The sequence below is a fragment of the Coturnix japonica genome, chromosome 1 (assembly GCF_001577835.2).
Source record: "Coturnix japonica isolate 7356 chromosome 1, Coturnix japonica 2.1, whole genome shotgun sequence".
NCBI lineage: Eukaryota > Metazoa > Chordata > Aves > Galliformes > Phasianidae > Coturnix > Coturnix japonica.
Genome location: NC_029516.1, coordinates 24,578,797 through 24,596,609, shown reverse-complemented (window position 1 = coordinate 24,596,609; position 17,813 = coordinate 24,578,797). Strand labels below are relative to the sequence as shown.

General features: G+C 35.7%; 1 protein-coding gene across 5 annotated transcripts in view; it reads right to left on the bottom strand.

The window, feature by feature from the left end:
- DOCK4 (dedicator of cytokinesis 4) overlaps nt 1-17,813 on the bottom strand; it is a 234,356-nt gene that overhangs the window by 18,486 nt on the left and 198,057 nt on the right. For all 5 annotated transcript variants that reach the window (XM_015854108.1, XM_015854118.2, XM_015854089.2 and 2 more), the window contains 9 exons: nt 17,616-17,676; nt 14,373-14,466; nt 12,041-12,189; nt 10,973-11,059; nt 9,655-9,759; nt 7,202-7,343; nt 6,399-6,565; nt 5,071-5,157; nt 2,787-2,963 (listed from right to left, as the gene is read on the bottom strand). In XM_015854108.1, the coding sequence (XP_015709594.1) occupies nt 2,787-2,963; nt 5,071-5,157; nt 6,399-6,565; nt 7,202-7,343; nt 9,655-9,759; nt 10,973-11,059; nt 12,041-12,189; nt 14,373-14,466; nt 17,616-17,676 (1,069 nt within the window). The remainder of the gene's footprint in view (nt 1-2,786; nt 2,964-5,070; nt 5,158-6,398; nt 6,566-7,201; nt 7,344-9,654; nt 9,760-10,972; nt 11,060-12,040; nt 12,190-14,372; nt 14,467-17,615; nt 17,677-17,813) is intronic.

Below are 17,813 nucleotides of genomic sequence, written 5' to 3'. Positions count from 1 at the left end.
TGCAAGAGCATTTCTCACAGTATCTTATACACTCATAATTAGTATTTGAAAGAACTCATAATGACATTGATTTCAGAAAGCCACACTTCTTCACTTCAGGAGCATCTGACAAACAATACATGGGTGTGTTCATGAGCTTACATGACTTTCCATCCCACTTCCAGAGCTTTAATTATACCAGTCATAATATCCTGAAGTCATTTTTGTCTACCAGCCATGGCCTGGACATACCACTCACCTTTTTGTTCATACTTGTATTGTACTTAGCATGGTACCTATCCTATCCCACAAGGGGACTGCACTGGATTTACAACTCTGCTTAGCATTATTCTATAAAGAAAATACCCAGCAGCTCATTGGATAGATTTACAGACCTCCTCAGAAGTGCATTTGTCACAAAAGATCACCATTCACATGCGTAATCTTCTCTCCACAGAGCTGACAGGATAACAGTGGCTGCTTTGTCTTGTGTTTCCCATTTGTCTTAGTGATTCACTCACACAGCCCTTACAAGGCCCTCCAACCAACTTCAGCTATTAAAATTTTTGCTGTGCATAATGATTTGTAAATATAGGCAACAGTGGAGCTGGAGATTAATATACCCCTTCCTCTGACAGTTCCAAATTTCATGCTGTGGCAACTCATGAGACCTGTCTAGAAAATGCTTATGAATATCTATTTTACATGGCTCTCTCACTGCAGATAAGCCAATATGAAGTCTCATAGGTTTAAACTGCAAAAACGAGCCCTCTGATATTGCTTGCTAAATTCTCAAATCCCAGACTTCTGACAGCTGCTTTTTTCCCCCTCATCTAAAAATCTTGATGTGTTTCCAATACTGAGCAGGTGGTGTCCCAGTAGTTTTGGGCAGAGATTTATACAGAACTGCAAGAACTGTAGTATGAGTCAGAGATGTAAGAATTTAACTTTCAGCAAAATCCCCAGTACTTTGAGAGGAAAAAAATAATCAGAACTCAACTAAATCCAGTAATTCGTGGAACCTGTGGTTTCCAATAATTAAAAATGAAAGTGCTTCTACTCAGTTCCTAGCACATGCAAAGGAATTAAATGAAAAATATGTTATAACATAAAGTGCAACGTGGGAGATGTTAGTTAACGGGCACAAAACACACTTCATGCTTTTTAGCATACAGCATACAAAAAGACACTGCATAAGAGCTATCACTTCTCTAGGTTTTCCTGGGATGTACTTCTGTACTAAAACCAGTGAATGAAAGGGTAGCTCAAAGGAAGTAATATCAGCCAAATTACTGCATAGTTACAGACGACACCTTTTTATCCTATCAGGAGAAAAGATGGGGAAGAAAAAAAAGCAGAATCAAGAAGGCAGCCGTGGACCAAAAAAGGATTATTTGCTGGATCTTTTTAAATCTGGGAAAGTTGCCAAAAAGGAAATAAAGCATCTATAAAGTCATGGTCATACTTACCTCAAGACCACATGCTTGGTGAAATATACATGTTGTAATGTCCTATCATAGATATACAGCCAAAGAGAGGGGAGGTGGGTACAGAACAAAAAGGAATAAAAAGCTACAGATGAAGCCTATCTAGGAGACCAAGAATTGCAGCTAAGAACAGTAAAAAGAATGGAATGAGCTAGAACTTTCCATATGCTGACGAAGTAGTATTTAGTGGAGAACTACACAGAGACACTTGGCCAGTTCAGATGAAACTCATCTATACTGCAAATTCCAACCAGACATAGCTCTGACGTGTCTATATTGCTCCAGCAACTCCATTTGTGGTGCTTTGTTTTGCTAAATAAGCTTTGTTGTCCTTTTTTCTTTAAAGGCAGCTGGGAGACACCAAACATCGTATGGCTTTACCTTACCCCACAGCTTTCAAAAATGCTGCCGCATTAATGACAGTTTCTGACAGTATACCAGAATCAAATCTCTTGTAGTTTAACTTAAATGCAACTGTATCAAATTTGCCTCTGTTTAATGAACAACATATTTTACAGCCTTTAAGACAAGCAGGTGGTTATTCAACTTGAAATTTTCCATGGAAAAAACACAAGTAGCTAATTCAAATATTTCAAAAGACTACTGTGGAAAACTGGGAGATCAAACTAGGCTGAGAAAAATAGCCCTCCTTTCTTTTTATTGCTGTTTCGAAATCTCACACTGCTTTGTGAAAATATCCCAAACATTTAAGGTTTTCTTAAGATGATTCAGAGATTATGATAATCAGGCACAGCTTCTGGGGACAAATCTAGCACTGAGATAGAAGTTTGGGTATTTTACATGTATCATAGTTACAGTTCACTAGATTTTTCCAGAAAACAGTTCTCCTTTAGAATACAGAGAAGCAGAAGAATAAGGATATATAAAAATGACTCCATCAGATAAATATATTTGTTGTTATGAACAATTTCTCTTAAATCAGAACATCATCTTACAGACAGAAGTATCTCCTTACTTGGGATGGGCTGTACATATTACAGCAATATAGTTAGAACTGACTACTTCTAAAGAAAGGTCATAGTAAAGAAAAGCACTAACCACTAAAGAATAAAAGGTTAATGTGAATGTTCTCATCACAGGAGTGTGTTTATGAGATTATATGCAGCAGAACAGTTGTTCCCGTACAGTTATATATATTTAACATCAGCTCACATCTAAACTGCAAAATAACTGTAATTAAATGTATAATTTAAAATAGTTTCTATCCTCAATTCATATGGAATTTATCAGTCTAGAGAAATAATTAGAAACAAACAGTCTTGTAACAGATTTTTAATAAACACAAGATATATTGCTCACCTCTTGGTATCTAGTTACACCACCATTAACTGCTGCATCAATGACCCCATTTAGACACATTGTGAGAGGGTTAATGTTTTGCATCTGTCGAGTTTGACACTGACTGATCAGTGTTCTCAGTTGCTGGTTCTTATTTTCCAAGACTTCAATGGCATTCTCAAGGGGACTCATTTCCACCTGTAAGTGAGGAAAATCAGTTAAAAGATGAACGATATTAAAGGTAATTTTTTTTTTTGTTGAATTCTAAACCTGAAAATAACACTATTCTATGTTGTAGTGTAATGGGACAGAAAAATTTGTTTTTCAGCTGTAAACTATCTGAACAGAGACATCACATAATCAAGGGACAAAGCAAATAACCCTCTCTAGAAGGTTAATTATCTGACCATGGGAGACTGCTCAGCACCTGCTAGAAAACACATACTTCAGCATGTGGTGAAACTTGGGATTTAGGAGTTTTTGTGAATTGTCCTTGGTAACTCTACCTAATTAAAGGGGAGGTCAGAGAGTGCTTCATTACACTTATGGACACGGAGAAAAGCTTAAGTATGGGTGAGCTAGTTCCCATATCCAACTTATAATACAGTCAACAGAGAGATGATATGGAGAAGCTGGAATGTAAGCGTAGATGACAATCAAGTTACAGTCAAGGGCAATCACTGAACAGGATGTGCCTGTCTTCCAAAGTGTGAGGAAGCTTTACTCACTGTTGGCATGAACTGCAGGAAAAGCAGAAAGCAGAGATGGGAAGAGGGCCCATCTGTAAGTTGGCATAATTTACCAAAACATTAAAGCACAAATCTGAGTCATGGTCCAGTACATGCCCAGAAAAAAAAATTGAGAGCTAGCTGTAGGAAACGGTGTTTATAATGGTAACACAGTAACTGAGGTGGCTCTTCTATACTCCAGTTTCCAGATCATCATTAGTTTGGGGTCATATTAACACAGTAATATCTTTGTGGAAGTCAACTAACAAAATTTTGTGATGCTCACAGGTTTGTTTTTGTGTTGGTTTTTTTTTTCATTTTTTACTAAACTACTTTTTGATTTTTCTGAAAAACAGTTAAGTTTTACAGAATCACAGAATCACAGAATTATCAAGGTTGGAAAAGACCTAGAAGATCATCTAGTCCAACCATTACCAATACTTCCAGGCTAAATAATATTCCTCAACACAACATCCAAACGTTTCTTGAACACTCCCATGGTCGGTGACTCCACCACCTCCCTGGGCAGTGCATTCCAATGCCTGACTACTCTTTCCGAAAAGTAATACTTCCTGATGTCCAGCCTGAATCTCCCCTGACGCAGCTTAAAACCATTCTCTCTAGTTCTGTCACTGATTACACGAGAGAAGAGGCCAAACCTCAGCTCACTACAACCCCCCTTCAGGAAGTTATAGAGAGCTATGAGGTCTCCCCTGAGCCTCCTCTTCTCCAGGCTGAACAACCCTAGCTCCCTCAGCTGCTCCTTGTAAGGCCTGTGCTCCAGACCCCTCACCAGCTTTGTAGCCCTCCTCTGAACGCGTTCCAGGGCCGCAACGTCTTTCTTGCAGTGAGGAGCCCAAAACTGAACACAGGATTATTGTTAAGATTAGCTTCAATAGGAAGGGAAAAAATTATAGCTGTTATGTTCTCTGGCTTATCAACTGACCGAATTTTTAGAGATTTTATTCTACAAGCATTCCTTAAAATACATTTGGAAAGTATTTAAGGATTTTCTAAGAAATAAAACAAGGAACGAGAAGAAATTACAATGTGTCAGTAAAAGACTACTATATTAGACACTATTCCTACAAGATCTGCGTAGGCATTCTTCCGTGCCCATGCTGAGAACAGATAACTTCAACAGAGCTCTAGGTAGAAACAGAGATATACCCACATGGCATATATTATAGTACAGAGAATGGAGAATACTTACATTTCAGGAATGCTTAAAGTCACGTTAAACTACAGATATTCTAAGTATTAAATTTTATGCTGAAAGAAGTAATTTGTTCACAACGACTATTGCCTTTTACTGGGTTCAGACTGCCCATTATTTTTCTCAGCTTCTTTTTTCCTCGCCTCTGTGAATGAACCATAAATCTGGTTTCTTTGTAATACTTTATAAGATAAGAGAAAATGGACAACTCAAAATACTTTGTGAATAATTTTGTTGTAGTCAGCTTCAAAACTTGCACAAATAAATTACATCTGGGCAATTAATCTTAAGTTGTTTTCCAGTAAGCTATGGATGCAGGAGTAAGCAACACAATACGTGTTGCAGTCAGTCTCATACTCACTACTTCACGTTTTTCCACTTCAAACCAACGAGAGATTCCAGGTAAACTCTGCACCAAGATCAGTGTAGTTCTCTCCACCCATAGGCTCTACAATATACAACATAAATTTATTTTCCTAATTTTCCTCTAGAATTTTCTTGATTATTCACAGTTATCTTTGTAAATACATCCACTTGACACCATAAATGAAAACAAGTATTAATATCCAATAATCTATTAATAAGTCCATCCCAGAAGCCTATGACTTTAACATTTCTCAGTACTTTCTATGATTCCTGACTAAACGGTAATTTCTGCTGCTTCTCTACTCTTATACGCATGATATTATTCTGTATTATATGTCGTCCTCACATCTCCAAAAGTCACTCATGACTAAATTAGCATTTTGATACTTCCTTTCTTAGATAGTAACTGAGAAGAGTGAGTTCAGAGCAGAACAACTCAGAGCTCTCCTCTGTGAAATCCTATTTTGGGATTCTAAAATGCACAGTTGATGAGATAGTCCAATGTAATAATATTATGTACTTAGGCAAGAGTCTTATAAAATGACAGTCAAGTAAATGGTTAACTCAACACATAGTACAGATCTTACACAAAATACATACAAGCTATACAATTAAACTAAAGCTCTAATCTTTAGAGGACAACGGATTTACTTTAGCTAATTTTTTACCCTTCTCTCCAACTATGTAAGGACATTGTTATGGGTCAGAATACCAGAATGTGTCTAGGTCAGGATGTAAGCATTTCTAGTTGATCAAAATTCAAATTTCACCAGAAAAAAATGTAAGATGAATTTCCAGTCTGATATTTTTATAATGTACATGTTAGGGAAGTTACTTTTGCTCTTCTCTGAGACAAGCTGTAAGTTCAGAAGTAGTTTTCAGTTTTTATGTCACAGGATTGGAACATCATGATGTATTTTAGTCAAAACTGTCATTTCCCTGCTCTCAGTAGAGGGAATTTTTGGTAATCCCATCCATACCACAGAAGAGCAACTTAGCAATGTTTACCTGTCTGCCTCATAAACTTCTCTGGAGGAGGCTGCTCTGCTCTCTGCAGTTCTCCCTTCAATGTATCATCAAAGTAAAAAATGAACAGGTACTTTTTGCTCCCCTGTCATCATATACAAAAAGACCTTTCAGCTTCTATATAACTACTACAAGAATTTTAACTAAAATTAAGAGTAAAAGAATCAAATTTGACCTACTGAGAATTCTCCCTTCAGAGAATTTCTTTGAACACTCTCAGTTCAATAACACAGCTGTAATTGATGTTTCAAATAAATCCTTAGGTCTAGTAGTTTGGGAAAGTGCATGGTACTCTACCTTGAACTCGTTCTCCTTGTCCTTGGTACCTTTGTGAAATGGCCTGTCATATCGGAATCGCCAGATGTGATTTACTTTGTAAAAACTCTTGATGTTATCAGGAATGCCATCTCTCTGCAGGACTTCTTGATTTTCTGGGATTGGTGTCACAGCATAGATCTGCAAGTCTGTATGTAAAGAGTTAAGGCTACTCCACATCACTGAAATTAGCAAGCACATTGCCTCCTGTTATATGACAGAATAAAAATTCTTTTCAAAGTTTGTATCTTTAAATGCTTCTAGAATATTAATGGCTTTGGAAAGGAACCTCAGACAATTTTGATGGTTTGGGATTTCTTTGTATTATTTTGTTGAAATCTCTTATATAAAGAAGAAAAAAAAAAAAGAGAGAGAGAGAGAGAGAAATAGATCTACTTACATGGAATAGTACATGGAACAAAATGATTTAATTAAATATATTCTTATATACTGGATGTCATGCCATGCCAGCATTATATTTTATTGTAAGAACTTGAGTTATTATAACTTGAACTGACTTAACATTATCAAAGCTATGAGAGTTCCATGAGCATTTCTGGTTGAAGTAAGAATCTTAATAATCAAGGAATTTTTAAATGAAACCAACAATTATGTGAAAATAAGTCTGAACAAAACAGAGTGAGTGGGACAAATTGCAAGGGATTTCTTACCTACCAATTATTTAAGGGGGAGCTGATAGTCCTTGAAACTGGTTATAGGGGCACCTAAATTTTTGAAACTATAAAAGACAATTAAATAGTCTGGGTTTGTGATTATGTGGATACACTGTGCTTCTGCCTGAAAGATAGTCTCATCTGGTTGATTTGCATGTTGCATAGCAATGGCATGTGGGAACTCATTCAACATTCGCTGCTGGAAGGCCTCCAGCCTTTCATAGTCATGTCCTCGGCAAACGAATTCCTTATTCTGAGAAAAATATGAAAATAAAGAAGAGCACAATATGCAAAAATGAATGGGTATCATTAGGCAGATCTAAGCACACAATCTTAAATACACTCTAACAGCAATTCTTACATCATTTTATCATCCAGAAGGAAAAAAGAATCAAGAGGCCGGGAGGAAAATAAGAAATCTAGAAGAAGGAAAATTACTGTATAAATGATGTTTTATTCACAAGTCTGGTAAAATGAATAATAAAAATCTGAAGGGAAAAAATGTGTAGTTAACCTGAAATAGCAGACTGCTTAAAATATGTAATTCAAACAATATGTAATTCAACAAACAGTTAAAACTATGAAACTAACTGACAGTTCATAAGGAACAAGAAAACTATTTTTTTCAACCTGGATGCTCACAATGAAGTTGCAACATTATTTTCCTGAAATATGAACATAGATACAACACAAGTTAAACATCAAACATGAGCTTTCTGGATGTGAAGCACCCACTGGAACTAGTTCTTAATCTAAACTGCATTTTAATATTTACCATTTTCCTAAAAATATTTTTAAATAAACTTCATTTTTTTTTAATCTATGTTAGAAAACTCAATAGTCATTACCGATGTGTTCTTGAAGCAGATTTAGAGAGAAACTATAGTTTCCTTATAGCATCTTGATAGGAAGCAATGAAGTCTGAGATCCTAGATTTCCATGGAAATTGCTAAAAGAAACCAACTACAATGTGCTAATATGCAACTAGCAGTTAAAATTTGAAAGCTTTACTGTGAAATTTTATTCTTTATTCCTTCCATGGCAAATACATCAGACTGTTTTAAAAAGTTACAAACTGCTTCCTCCCCCCCACCCCCCAAAAAAAAAAAAAAATTAAATCAAATGTAGTTAAGTTTTGAGGTGTTCCTTGTTGGTGCAGGAAGCATAAATCTGTTGTTTAGTAGTGTTGTGTATGTTTAACTTGGGAAATGCATCACTCTTACTGTGCAGATACATAAGCATGAAAGACTTACAGATCTGAAAATAACGCACTCCTTACTGACTTTTTCCAGTACTTGTACTGTATTAGTTGAAGCAGTTTTTAGGAACATAAGGCATTATAACCTTTGTAATTAACAGTTTCAAATTGCTTTCTCCAGTAAAGATATACGCAGACAACAAGAAAACCTGTGTGCCCACAAGACTGGTTTTGAGTAAGGATTTAAATGGAGACTTTCATTCTATATTTAAGATCTGGAATTTGCAACTTTCCCAGACACAAAGAAAAATTTGGTTATTTAGGCCTCCCCCACACAGAGGTGGTTCCATCATCAGTTATTGGCATTACTACAGGAAGGGGAGCTTGGATTATAACTGCAGCAGCTCCACAAATAAGATTCTGTTCTCTTCCCAAGGTGACAGTCAATGCAGCTAAACCACTTCAGACTGTGGAAGAGGGAAACAGAATAACAAAAATAAAATTTTCAAGGGCACTTTGGTAGCATCAGAATCTAAGATTAATGTTCAGGAGTAACTTTATATATCTTGACGGCTTTAAGTATGCTCATAAACAATGGATGCTGAATTACCAACTCACTTTAAAAAAAAGTGAGACTGAGGATATGATTCCTTAAACATTTGTGTGGGAACTACTGGATCATGGCCTGAACCTCAGACTGATCACCTGAGGTGAGCACTGAGTCAGCTGTAGGAGCACAGCTGAAGGCAATTCATCTGTGCGGTCAGAAGGGGTGGAGCCTGGCTCCACCTCTCCTAGACCTCATTTAAGGGCTGACTACTACTGAGGAATAATCTCTTTGGGGAGATTGTTCATTGTGTGCTTACAACACTAGCGAGCACTTTCATTTGTCTCTATCTTTTCCAACTTGATAATCTTACAGCCTAACTTCTCTGTATTCTATATAACATCTATATACTCACTGATCGTAGAAATGTTGAATTACTGATTATCCAACTGTAAAATGACACTTCTTTTGATACCTGCCTTCTGAGCAGCCATCAGCAGGAACAGAACGAAGGGAACAGGCTACTACAGAAAGAAGATGGCGATTTGTGGAATAGTTCAGGCACATGGTTTCCAACACAAACTAGAACCTTAAGCCTATGTGGGATTCTAGAAGCCTATCATTTGTCCTTCTGTTAGACAGAACCTTTTCTTGCCCCTGATAACATGAGGATATCACATTCACCACAGAGAATTCCCCACTTCTCATAGAAGAACTTATACATACTGTGATCAAATTTTCAGGCAGAGAAAGTAATTATGAAAAACAACAACACGAGTCCCAGAATTACTTAAATTGGTTCATTTTCAATTCACTTACTCTCAAGAAGAATGGAAACTTCTTCCCATAAAATCCAACTCTGAAAAATTCTGGCTCTAAACGTTGTTGATCCATAATTTTATCATACAAAGATGCTTCCATCATCTGGTTGAGATTGAAAAGAAACACAATTAGTGTTCTTTGAAAATGTATTTTTACCTTAAGCTGTCACAGAACAAAAGGTGTTTAGATGTACTGCTCTGGAGTACTGCAATTGCAGTGCATCTCTGAGTAAAAGTAAGGAGCCGTATTCAAAACAGTCATGTTCAAATCATACCAGTTCCCAACAATTTCAGTGTCTAATGTGAGTTTCTTGAAAAGCCTCATGGTAGTAATTATATCATTAATATCAACACTTATTTTACTCAAAATATAAACATAAAATCATCTTTATGTCAGACTTTTTTTCTAATTATGAGATTTCACAAAAAAATTCCCTGTTTGTACTTTTTTTTTAATGCTGTGAAAAAAAAAAAAAAAAAAAAAGCATTAACCCCATATTAACCCCATTTCAGCTAATGTAAACATCTATTTAATGTGTATGTGATATCAGTAACTGCTGACTTTATACTGCTACAAGAAATCCCCTAGCTCCTTTTTAGGTTAAAACATATGTGGTACACATATAGTAGAAAGACACTGACTAATGCAAGCACAGAACACATCAAGTACAATTAATTAAACATGCATAAACAAATTATTTTGTTAATATGATGACAGTCATTTTTTGTTCTTGCTTACAGCATTCTGCTATTATCTAAATATACATATTAGTCTATAATAATATATTATTTAGTAAGCAGATCATAAAGAGTATTATAGTCACACATTATGACTGTGCCACGAATAACTCCTTTTGTCTATATGAATTAAGCAGATCATATGTTTATGCAATACATTGATTAGCAAAGTTGTATGTTACTTGTTGCAAGCTGTCTGTTTCCAATTACAACTGCAAAGTCATGCTGCTGCTCCTAACAAAGGCCTGCATAGAGCACATTCCATGGATGAACAATAGGGAATCAACAAAACTGCATTGATAGATACAGTATTTTTGCATCAGCATGCACACAAAGGGAGTGTTTTACAGGTACAAACACTGCAAGACCTCTTCTCACACTTCAGCTTACACATCTTTTTATGATCTGTTAGAGAAAACAAGTACAAGCTTAAAAAAAAAAGAAAAAAAAAAGAAGTGTTTTCAAATGGAACTGAAGGACTGCTCAGTGGCAAACTTAGGTTTCCAGGTAACATTTTATATTCCCAATGAAAAAAGCTTTTTGATCCATGATTGATGAAAAGAACTTAGGTACGTTACCCTCATCTTGCTAAGGTTTCTGTAGTCATAGTAGCTCTCATACTGTTCAGCAATTTTCCTGCATAAAATAATGCCATTTTCCCAACACTGCAAGCAAGTAAAAGATGTTTAGTAATTTCACAACAACTGTTTGACAATTTGTGACTTATTAGTGAAGTCTGTTCTTTCTACGCCAGGTCATACTTCCAGTATGGAAGTGAAAATAACTGAACATATTGTTCATTAGGCATACAGATAACTGTTAAGTAATACTGATGAATTATTTGATGGACTGATTCAAACGGGTAGGATTTTCACATTTTAAAAATCTGTTCCCCTTAACATACCCTGCTTAATTTTTGTTGTTTGGAATATTTTATTGCATAATACGATTTAAACTATAAACTGAACAGAGAATTTTCTGAAAGAAAAAAAAAAAAAAAAGATCATCAGCATTCATTTAAAAACATTTCCAAGGCTTACCCAAACATTATACTATCTATGCAAAATTGCAGTGAATTGCCTGTTCATCCTTGGGATAAATAATCACACAAAGGGTATATAAAATTTTAAACTGCAGGATAATTGTTCTTGCATAATTCAGAATAAGCATTCTCAAAGATGACAGTGAACTGCGACCTCCCAAAAAACTTCTCCTTTTAGAGATTCTGCAGTTGATATTCAAAATGACACATGACAATTTAGGAGATGCAAACACAGATCTTATAGAATCCAGATGCTTGGAATGTTATTCCTCACTTGGTCACTCAGTGAAATGCATAAGGTTTTTTTTTGCTGTAGGGCTCATTTTCACCAACCTTTAAAATGGGGAGAAATTATACCACCTTTTAAAAAGTCCTTCGACACTTGCAAAGAGAATTGCTACACAAGTAGAAATTATTCTTATATTTAAGTGTGGGAGAGTTCTAGGATACAAACAGAATTAGAAGAAACCTACTGTGTCGCTAAGTAACTGCTTAATCAGGTCGTGACAAATACTTCCCATCTATATTAGAAAATAACTGAAAGTAAGCCATTGAGTGAATTAACGATCCTTTCTAGATTTATTCGGTAAAAAAAGATTTTTACCTTTCCCCTATCAAAGTTTTGAATGATAGTCAGATGGAGATACTCTTTACGTTGCCACTCTGTTTGCATGGGGTAGTTTAGAAATTCTCTCAGGGGCCGATCAGACCACTCCAACAACTCATCGTACAGCAAGAGTGTGTAGGCAGCCTCTGCAAGACAAATTACACCATAATACATATAAACACCAAGCAAACAAAACAAAGAGAAAGTACATCGTAGTGTTTATACTCTTACTGAGATACACCTTTTTGGAGGAAAACGGATGCATTTGAAGTAATAAAAACAGGTGTTTGTGGTGATTTTGGGCATTCTTAAGTTGCCTACTAGACTTCTTTTATTGCAGAGTTAATATGCTGAGGTAGGTGAACTTGCCCCAGAAAACTGTATCTTACTTCTGACTCTTCCATGTACATTCCTCTAAGTCAGATGATGTCAACCAGGCTATACAGGGATTTTTTATTTTTTTTTCTAATAGTGTTCCTCTTATGCACCTAGACTAATAATATGTGGATGAAAAGCCATCGCTACAGAAGATGTTTATGGGGAACTGTGATTTGAATACAAATGTTGTAAAACGCAAAACATGGTGTAAAGCAATGCTGCATTACAACATGTATGCAGAAGAGGGACCACTTGAAGTTGCATACAGTCTTACTTCTCACATCACACAGCTTTCAGACTGCTTGACTAGAAATATATGTTTTCCAAGTTTCAAGCTACAGTTTTGTAGTAAAAACATGCAGCATGCTTACATAACAATTTAGAAAATATCCATTAAGTTGATAACAATCATTCAAAATTGAAAGAAAGAAAAAGAGCAGAGCATAAACAGATGTCAGGAGAGCTCACTACTTCCTTTCTAACTTGTCACCCAAGTTCTTAGCCAGGATTTTTGTTTTCTAAAAAAAGGACTTTTTTATTCACAAAGAATTAAGATGCATTAGAAACAGTCCTGTAAATCATACTGAGAAAGGAGAGGAGAAATATTTTAAGTAAGCTGACTTCATCCCTGGAATGAGACTGTGCAGTTAGCAAACTAATGGTACAACGTGCAGGAACTCAGCTGAAGTAGCAGACTTCTACTCTCGTGTACTTGAATTCAGTCAGTTCACAAACGATCTGTATGTTCTCACTGACTGATAAGCAACACAATGGACTGCTTAAGTCTATTTTCAATTGGAACTTCTTCTAACTTGAAGTTAGACTGCTTCTAACCATGGGTGTGAGCCAATTCTTCTCTGAGTCTCTCACAGCAAAATAGATCTTGGAGTCATGATATGTGCCATGGCGAAGAATGCAGAAATCACACATACCGTTAATATTAGAATGGATGGCAAAACAAAATAAATAGGCTCATATCACTGCTGAAAGTGAATTGGATACATACTTGCAGTCAGTTTCTAAAGGGAACGCAGCATTGCTTAAAGAGTTGCTAACATCTGTTATGTAAGATCAGGAAATTAATAATTTGGCAAAAAAGCCAGCTGGGACTAAGATAGTAGTGCTTGATAATCAAAACTCTTTTGTGATTCACTTCTGCCAGGTCACATGAGGAAATGAAAATCCTCTCCTTAATATACCCTGCAATCTAGTTTAGACTTTAAACCCATGAATAGCAAGGAGACTATAAAAATTACAAGCTAAGGACATTTCCTATGGATCTCAGGAAATTCACTGCCAGTCGGTACCCAGTAGGTACTAGTGTCCATTAGCCAAGAAATCTACTTTTAAGAATGAAAACAATCTCCAGAGATTCTGAACACACAAAGCTTCTGTTGCAATCACTGGGAAATGCACAGAGGTATTACAAGGTCACTTGAGTATTTTGGCAACCAAAGACTTTTTAATTTAAAGAGATACTGATTTTATCCATTCCAAATATTCTTCATAACAGTCACTCAGATGAAGTGTCCCTTTTGTTGTATAAATAACAACCATGCGCTCATCTTCTTACTTTTCCATTTAAATGATAATGACAATTTGGCCCTGGTGCCAAATTCACATTGAAAAACATTGGACAATAGTACTGCAAATGTGATATGCAAAGATTCACACTACCAAACAGATTCTCATAAACCTCATCTAAGCTTTACTCCTCTTGGCTGAAGAACGACTCATGATATATATGGCTTGTGTGCATCAGCAGTCGTTGTTTCAACAAACAGAGAAAGTAGCAGAGTTGTAGGTCTCAAAGAAGCCCCAGAACTCTGAGGGAGACTAACTGAGCAAGAAAACTCAGCCTGAGTTTGTATATTCTGCACTGCACATACATATTGAAAGTTTGCAAATCACAGTCTAGCCTAAATACCTTTTCTAGTTAGCATTTAGTTACCTGTAAAGTTTTGTGCTTTCAGATGTAGGTCATAGAGCTTATGAATATAGCGAATATACATCTCTTCTTTGTTCAGTTCAGTCTTGTAAAAATTCTGCAATAAAATTGAATTTCATAATGAAATGTAGTAGATAATAAATATATTTACCAAAAACAAAAGACTTTCAATATAATGTTTATCTCATACATTTGGGAGACCAGCTAACATATATATATATATATGTATATATTTAATAAAGAAAAAAAACTAACAGAACCGAAATCTGATGTTTCTTTCTCTAAAAACATTAACCCACCCTCAAAATATGCCCATTCACCCTTACTTAGACTATTTAACATCTTGCTGAAAGGTCCTTGTTGATTTTAAAATGCTGACATTGCTCTAACTTTTGTATTCATATTTTAACAAAATATCTACTGCCTAGTATGTCTGCTCTTCATTTTTGCATAGTAAAATGCCAGAAAGACTTTGGAACATTGCAAAGAACTGTCTGGTACTGTAAATATAAAATGCCAAATGAAAAACATGCTTTCTTCAGCCCTGACTTATGCTGGGAACTGAATACATAAATACTGAATGTATGATTGCAATGCATAAGTTGCACACTAAAGTAATATTCAGGACAAAATTTATCTAGCTAGAGATTTCTGGATGAGTAACTTCTGTTTTCTGTAATTTAGATAAAATATAGGATGCAACATCAAAACTTTTAGTTCAGTATTTGCAAACCTAAACCCAAGTATGAAAAGGTTATAAGAAGAGGAGGACAATTCTATTGCACTGTTCACCATGGGCATGAAGGTACATTTCCCCTTGTAGCTACATTTAATGTTTAGGATAACATGTTCTGGTTAACAAAAAAATGTACAGGATAGAAAAATCCAGCACTGTTTCTCCTTAGCAATGAACTGTTTCTTCTCTATTATCCAAAACTATAAATATATGTACTATATATAGCCAAAATGTTTCTCTTATTGGAAAGTATTCTTGTGTGACAGTTTTGTACATTGAATTATTATCAAAGAGAAAAGTGGGAGAAACATTAAAATAGTATAATAAAAATACTACTGAGCTGAGGAAAAGGAAAAAGAAACCCTAGCTTCATAAAATGGCTTTCAGGCCAACATACACCGTCACAATAAGAAGACTTCTCTTTTCCCCCCATTACGTGTAGGCTCCAGGATTTGTCACAACTTTAAACTGTGCTTGCCAACTGTTAAAGGCTCAGCAGTAAGTCCAATGGGTCTATCAGGCAGACTACATTAAAACAACCCAATCACAGCTCGGATTTGTCATGCAAATATAGTGATAAAGGGTTCGTGTTTTTTCAACAGACTCCTTCAAGACATAATGAAGACGAAGTATTCAGAAGGGGACAAAATATAAAAAGCAGACATCCTTAATTAATAAGAACCTTTCTTTTTTCTTAAGAAACAAACATAGTGCAAACAGCAAACAGGTAGCATTCTACTCTATGATATCATGTAATGCTCCAGTGTAGACCAACACAGGAAACATCTCATTATAAAAAGATATAATTCAAAATGAATAGAATCTGAAATACGAAGAGAAAAACTCAGCAACTCTAAGCAAGTCAAAAGTTAACCCACATTCTTTCAACGCTTTTCTATGGTTCTATGATGATCAAGTTATTCCATTAGAAATTCATCTTCAAAGTTAGGTGATTCTTACATTTAAGGGTCACTATTAAACACCTTTTAAACCAGCCTTTCTGAACAAACATTGCAAATGCAAAGCCAGTCTCTGATGATCCAAAGAGTGGAGAGAACAGGAAAAAAAAATCCTACCTTTTCCTTTTGTATAAGTTATTGATACCGGTACCTCAGCATATTTCATGATGTAGCATAATTCCAGTTAGTTTGATAACTGTTAACTTGATCAATTCTACTTCCCAGAAGAACAGCATGTACCTCTATGGCTAAACATAAACATTCCCTTTTCAAGCCAATCAATCTTCTTATCTTTGGAAGTCAGATTACCTTTGAAGTGTTAATGAAAAATGAAGTATTGCTTCTTTATGTTTCAAATAATGTTAGGATCAAACTTCACTTTTCAAAATTTGATATTAGTTGTTGCTCAGGTGGGGTAGAAAATCTCCCTTAACCTGTACAAGCCATAGAAAATCCTATTAAAAGCATAATGGTGTTCAGGGGGGTTTAAAATGCTTAAAATTTGTTTTTGTTAAAATCTTGTTTTTGTTTGTCATTGTTAAAATGATTTACTAATAAAAGTTTTAGAAGTCCTTACTGGTAAAATGAAAGTAATCCAGGTACTTTACAGAACTGAAATCATGCCAGAGATTCTGATATAAGTCCAGCTGCTCTATGGCTGTGTAGTAAACATATTCCATATTTGGAGAGTATGATTTCCATGCTGAAGAAATTCTTTATTCTCTCATGTATAACTGCTACTTAGAAGTGCTATCAAATTGTTTTGCTGATGAAAAAAATGCAGAATTATGAGTCAACTTATTCTGCTTTTGTCCGTGGCTAAAAATATAGCTTTCCTAAATAAACATATTGAAAATGGAAAATTTCCAAGGTTAACAGAAATCAACAAACTTGTCAGTAGAAACTGGCCTAGAACAAAAATGCATCTCATAAACAAAAGTGAAATGTTTTCCATAGTACAGACTGGCACTGATGGTTGGTTACATGACAGGAAAAAGTCTGGTTCCTGGCTGAACCATCTTTTAGGAAGACGGGAAACCTGAGAAATGTCATTTTCATTGGGTTTTGGGGAAGCAGAAAGGTTTGTTTCTGTCTGAGAACTCAGAGACCAATTACATTTAGAAAATACTTGGCAAAATGTATCTAGGAGGAAGGGAAAGAAAACTGAATGAAACAGTATTAGAGACCTCTCAGAATCCAACTACACAAAGGAAACTACTGTATCAATTTCATCCTGAAAACACTATCAGCAATACTAATCATAGAATACCTTATGTTGGAAGGGACCTTAAAAATCATTTCATTCCAGCCTCCCTACTGTAGGCAGGGTTGACAATCACAGGATCAGGCTGCTCAGGGCCCCATCCAACTGGGGGATGCCAGCAGAGATGGAGCACCCACAGCCCTGCTGGGCAACCTGTGCCAATGCTTCACCACCATTCTGTCAACTAAATCTGCATCAAGAAACAGGCTATTTCCCATTCAAATATATGGCTGTATAATTGAAAATGCTTAACTGTAATAAAAAAGGGCAAGAAAAATTATACAAACCAAAAGGCTAACAGTGCAGCCAATTTTTTTGCCATCCACTTCTCCCATTTTCATGCAATCCCTAGAACAGAAAATAAAACAAAAGGAACAAAGTTTATCCTTTTCTCAACACGAAGCACACCTGTCATTCATTTGCTACATGACCCCTGGAGATTCATTTGATCTCCTCATACCTTAATCTCAAATTGTGGCAGCAGG